Source organism: Carlito syrichta, unplaced genomic scaffold (genome assembly GCF_000164805.1).
Source record: "Carlito syrichta isolate Samal-C Ts95f unplaced genomic scaffold, Tarsius_syrichta-2.0.1 Scaffold131524, whole genome shotgun sequence".
Classification (NCBI taxonomy): Eukaryota; Metazoa; Chordata; class Mammalia; order Primates; family Tarsiidae; genus Carlito; species Carlito syrichta.
The window spans coordinates 150623-156622 of record NW_007075620.1 but is presented as its reverse complement, the minus strand read 5'-3'; the positions used below and the strand labels follow the sequence as shown (position 1 = coordinate 156622).

Sequence of the window (6000 nt, the reverse complement as noted above, 5' to 3'; positions counted from 1 at the left end):
CTCCCCACGTGCCCGGCACAGCCGCTGACGGCGCCCCTGGGCCGGGACGCTGGCCCCTGGCCGAGACCCGTGGCCGCGGGGCTCTCGGCGACGGTACACCTGCTGGTCCAGACCGGAGCCAGAGCGAAGCCCGGTTCCAAAACCCGTGGCGGGGGACGCTCTTCCTGCAGCGCAGGCTCTGCTGCTCAGCAAAACCAGACCTCGCGAGTGGCTCAGCGTGAGGAAGCACAGACTTTGGCGCAACCTTCTGAGAAATGGCGTGGCGGTGAAGGGCTGCAGCGGGTTCTGGTTGCCATAGTTAAAATTCCACGTGCGTGTTTGACTGCGGTCGTTCCCGGTTCTCGGCTGTTCCTCGTTCAAACTGAGCGAGCCAAAGTACCCAGTTTAAAGCCGTGGGAGCTTCACTTGTCCCAACTGCGTCATCTGGGGCGAGTTTTACTTCCGCTTTAATTGGTTGTCATTATTTTTCACTTTTAATGTTTGAACGACTGTTTTCTAACAAAAAGGTATTGGTGAGAGATGGTTAGCTGGTGAATTTTTGTTGCTAGGCAGACATTTTTAAACGGCAGCATTGGGACTAGCACTTCTGGGGCTGTTAGAAGCGCCTCTTTTTTTTGTTTGTTTACATTTGGTTGATCTCCAAATGTTTGTGTCCCGAACCACATTTTTTTCCCCTCAGGGCATCAAGTTATCAGCAGATGTCAAGCCATTTGTCCCCAAGTTTGCTGGACTGGACGTGACATGGTCAGAGTCCTCGGAAGCAGGTGTCCTCCCGAGCTGTGCAGCCGCATGCTATCCGTTTGTTCAGGAACTGCCAGTGACAGAGTATGTATCTTTCTCAGCGTCTTACCTTACCTTTTCTTGGATTTAATGGCGATTAGGCTTTCACATTGCCACAGTGAATGCATTTTAGTTTTGCAGATGGTTCACGGGTTCTGAAGGTTAAAAGAAAAACAAGTTCTGCAGATGGAGAAAGAATGCTTCAGCTGAGAAAGATCAGAACCAGTGGCGTATCTTAACCATATCCAGTGCCCAAAACTGGACCTTTGACTCCTGTCTTTTCTTCCATAGTTGTCATTGCCTTGCTAGACTCTGGTGTGGCCATGTGCTCTTCGAACTATGGCCATCACTTCGTTTCCTGGCTTTGGCGTCCTCCCCTACCTTGGTGAGGTGGTGACTCTCCTCTCTCTCTCTCATTTGCTTTTTAAATAAACTATATTTTCTAACCTTAAAAAAAAGTCATGTCTCTAATGGAAGATGAAAAGGTGGGATGGAAGAGGGTAGAGCAAAGGACCAAATTAACGTGCTGTGTGTGTGTGTGTGTGTGTGTGTGTGTGTGTGTGTCCAGTCTTGCCCAGGCTGGAGTGCAGGAACACAACCACAGCCAGCTCACAAAGCCTCGACATCCTGGGTTCAGGCCATCTTTCATCTTGGTCTTTGGAGTAGCTGGGACTACAGGCACACACCACCATGCCCGACTAATTTTTTTGATAATTTGTAGAGATAGGGTCTCACTATGTTGCCCAGGTTGGTTTTGAACTTCTAGGCTCAGGCCGTCTTTCTGCCTCAGCCTCCCATGGTGATAGGATTATAGGTGTGAGCCACCATGCCTAGCCCATGCTTCCCATTTTTAAGGTTTAACATTTTAAAGTCTTATTCAGAGAAAGGGTGGGAACTAGCAGCCTTGCCTGCCTCTGGACAATTCTTTCGAAACTGTTGACTTTTGCTTTCAGCCATTTTGCTTTATATCTGTTCTATTGAGATGAATTTTACAAAATTGAGGTGTAAATTCTTCTAAATATGAGTTGAAAGAAGGCTTAAGTTTTTTCTTAAATTTTCTTTTTCTTAAGATTCATTCTCAAGGATTTACAAAATGGCTTCTACTTTTAGCTGAATTTAGAAAAATAAGTGTTACTCTTTCACAGAATTGTGTAGATTTACTTGTAGATTGAAAGGGTAAACTGAGGCAAGGTGGGCCGATGCCATGGGAATAATGCAAGACTGCAACGGAGAGGAAAGTAGAAGGAAGTAAAGTTTATTATTCGCCTTTCACGAATGGAAAGGGGGCCAGCACTCAGGTGAGTGTGTCGTGGAAGGCTGGAAACTGTGTATTTAAGGGCCTTTCAAGCAAAGGGGCCTTAGACCTGGAGGAGAGTCTGGGCCAAAGGAATGTCCAGAGTTGCATTCTTTGGTTTCCACAGTAGTCACATGAATCTAGCATCTTGACATTGCCAGGCATCAACATCTCATGACCTCAGGTGGTAGGCTGGGCTGGAGGTTGTCATGGTGCTGAGGTCAACTAGGGGCGGCTAATAACCGTGTATCAATTCGAATGCCTAAAAGATAGTTAGCAAGGCTGGACATGCTTAAGCGATTCTGTGTAGTCACTGGTTTCTAAAACTAAAGTATTTTTCTTGTTAATGATTATGGGGTAAAAGAGCGTGCAAGCTGTGTATCAAGGGAATGTCAAGGGTTGAGGCCCAAACAAAATGGCTGTGCTGATTCAAAATGGCTGTTATATCCTGAACTTCTAGTTCTCTCCTTTCTTGATCTACTTTTAAGGTCTGTGTCAGCTTTAGTGCTTATGTAAGAGTCCTCGTGCTTTAATTTGGTTCACATTTTCTTCCTTTTGTGTGTGTCCCTTCATTGTATGATTGAAAATAGTTTGTACTGCAAGTACAGTCTCGAATTGTATTTGTAACAATGAAAATTGGAATGATTAAGAAAATCATTAAGTTGTCTATTTCGGAAATATCGGAAGTTGAATTTTTGACAAAAGTTGAAATTGAAGTCCGGCTTTTATGTGCTAGAATTTGGTGTTTGGTAGGACTATTAAGTTTTTCCATTGTGATTTCATCCTTTATTAAGGGGAGGTTGGCATAAGTATCATGTGAATTGTTCCCTACCTTGGGTGTCTTACATAACAAAATGCAACATGGTGGAACTCATTCATGTAGCTAAAACAACATTTTGGCAGTAATGTGAGTGGACTGAGTGGACTGGAGGATGTGCAGGGCTGAACTCCAAAAGTTCGTTAACCCCTTAACCATTTTTCACTTTGATTTTTAAATTTTTAACTTTAATTATCCTCAAGGACAAGGTAGCCTCACAGTATTCACACCTGGCAAGAAAACAATTAAGGATAAAGAGGCCATTAAATTGAGGGTGAAGGGTTAGAAGGAAAAATACCTTCAAAGAAGAGATGAAATGATGAGGCTTATGCAGTTGAGAATTGACTTTCCAGTTAGTTCTCTAATATAGGTTAAAAATTACGTAGCTGTGGTCAGATTTTGTGTAAATGGAGATCTCATGCTGCCATGATGAAAAGAAGAGGATTTTCTGAAACAGAACTCTTCTTATTCATCCCACTGGGTAGCAACCCCAGTTATCTCTGCAGTCCCTGCCCTCGTCTTTCCTTAAAGGCGCTGTAGTAGCCTATCGCAAAATTTGGCCCTCCAGAACCTTCAGCAGTGCACTCAGAGAGTCTTCATTTGCTCATTTGGAATTCGTTGGCAGACTGACTACTCTGTGGGAAGCACAGATGCTGAAGGAGGAAGCGACTCAGGAGCTGTGCTCCTCTTTTTGTCAGTCGTACATAGACTTGAACTGATAGAGATGAGAACAGACATACCGGTCTCCAAATGTACGTCAGAGACCAAGACAAAGAAATGCCAGTGGATGTGGTCTGTGATACATACAGCACTTGCCATGTTTGGAAAATACTCATTTTGTTGACTTATGTGGTGAGCAAACAAGTCTGTGCAAACAAAATAAGTTCTCTTCCTAGTGATGTCCATTGTCATAGTACCTCCTTTGCGACAAATCCTGTGTAACATGTGCATGAGGATGGTGCGTTCTGTGTGTGGTGTACTTATACTTCCTCATGCTTGTCACAGTCTGGGAGGTTGCTGGGTCGGTATGATGTTATTTTAATGTCTGAAACACTGAGACCAGAAGAAGCATTTGTCCATACTGATTCAGATAGGTGATACCAGAACCAGAAGTAGCATTTGGTTCTTCTGACCTGAGTTTCATTGTGGTGGACTCCAAAACTGCTGTGGCTATCAACAGGGAATTGCACCTTGCAGTATGCTTCAAAATCCAGTAAGCACCAACTGATGCTTTTAAGTTCAAACCCATGAGCTATGAAAAGCACTAACACGCGGCCTAGCAATGCTGATGGCTCCAGTCATGTCGGTGAGCGAAGGAGGAGTAGCTCCCCTGCTGGTCTGGGCCTGACTGAAGGGACCACGTGCCGTATGTTTGGGTGCGAGTGGAGGAATAAAGGGACACTGTCAGGGGAAGCTGTCTGTGCGTGGGAAGCCTAGAGAGTGCAGCTGGGTGGCTGAGGTTTTCTGGGTAGGAATTGGGAAACTTTTGCAGTTTTGAGCGGGGTCATGATCATGGTTCCCGAATTCTGGTTAGACTCTTAAGAAAGAGGGGCTTCTGAGGGCTCGGACCAGGTTCCAGGCCCTGGAGACAATGAAGAATCACACGCGAGACCTACTGAGGGAAAAGGGCTCCTTGCCCGTCCAAACAGGTTTGGTGGGAAAGATGTTATAAGGTCACCCACTGAGTATGTGGAAAGAATTGAGAGCTCATTGGTGAGAACAGAAGCTGAGCGTGGGCCTTGTTTGGACACCAGATACTGCATCTGGAATTTGTGTGTGCTGAGTTGGGGAAAGTGCAATGGTAAGTGGAAGTGGGCTGCAGGTTGGAAGTGGAGGCCTGGATCCAGTGACTGAAGCTGCTGGCTGATTTGTGATTATGTGAAGTCTGAGCCAAGAGATGAGAGGTTCCCACTCGGAATGAGCCTCAGTGGCAAGTTGAGAGGTGAAGAGGAGATGCCGCCAGGGAAAGAGACAGGAGGAGCCTTGGAGGCCGGTGAGAGCAAGGAGAGGGTGGAGTTCACAGTCCAGGTCGCAGGAGGGAAGGGCCAGACCCAACAGGTGCCAGGAGGAAGAGGCAGGAAGGAGGTCCCGGGAGACCAGGGACTGTTGGCGGGGGAAGCAGAGCCAGGAGACTGGCTTTTTATTTGGCTTTTGATGAGGAAGATTTCAGTGCTAGAATGATGAGCAGCAGGTAACGCACAGGTACACCAGGAGGTTGGCTTGAGGGGATGGGATAGGGCAGGACAGTGAGTGAGCAGCGGTGTGTTACTGTGGCCTTTAGGGTCGTCTGCACCACTCAGCCTCTGGAGCGTTCAGACAAGCCATTGGGGCCATACCAGATGCTGTGGGTTGTGTCTCTGATATTTGTGTTGTGTGTGGTTCTCTGCACGTAATTGTGTTTGCACCAGGTGGAAACGGAAAATACAAGCTTTCCAGAGGAAGGAGCAGTGAGGGCTCAGAAACCCAGGTGGCTTGGCCAGAGTGGAAGACTAGGTTGTGGCAGAGCCAAGATCCCAGCCAGGGTCCTCTGACTCAGGGATGAGCGTTCTCTGGGTGACAGCAGCCTTCAACCCCCCCGGACCCTGCCCCTCTTTGTTGTAGCTACGTTTCATTTGTCGGTTTACGTTTTAGACTTGGGGTATTCCTTTTCTTTCTCTTTTGCCACCCGTCCGTCTTTGCTCATCTTCTCCTATGAAGAACCGATTTTTCACCTCCACCCGAAACCTCCCACTGGCTGCTGAGCCATAAGCCAAATAAGTGTAGCGTTCTCAGGACCATGCAGGCAGTGGGATGGGCTGTGCTGGGAGACGGGAGGTCAGTGAAAGGGCTGGTTTGGTTTTTGATTGGGGCTGCTTCCTTGTTCGAATTGATTTCCTGCCAATGAAAGATCTCCTAAGATCTGAATGTATGATAAAATGCAGATGCGTGTGTTCTGCACACTGGTACTAGGCGGCACATAACCAGGCCTGGGGTGGAAACGAAAGCAGCCCGCGTTGTGGCCTCAGTGTTCTCGCAGGGCCTGCCGCGGCCACCGCCTGATTTCTTCAGTGTCTCTCACTTGTAGCGCTTGTAGTCAGGGGTACCTGTGTTCAGATCTCCTGGCAGCAAG

At 47.1% G+C, this 6000-nt stretch overlaps 1 protein-coding gene across 1 annotated transcript in view; it reads left to right on the top strand.

The window, feature by feature from the left end:
- Positions 1–690: 690 nt before the first annotated feature.
- The window catches only part of SECISBP2 (SECIS binding protein 2), a 39825-nt gene continuing 34515 nt past the window's right edge, over positions 691–6000 (top strand). The window contains exons 1-2 of the mRNA XM_008049292.1: positions 691–825; positions 4002–4003. Of these exons, the coding sequence (XP_008047483.1) occupies positions 742–825; positions 4002–4003 (86 nt within the window). The 5' untranslated portion in view covers positions 691–741. The remainder of the gene's footprint in view (positions 826–4001; positions 4004–6000) is intronic.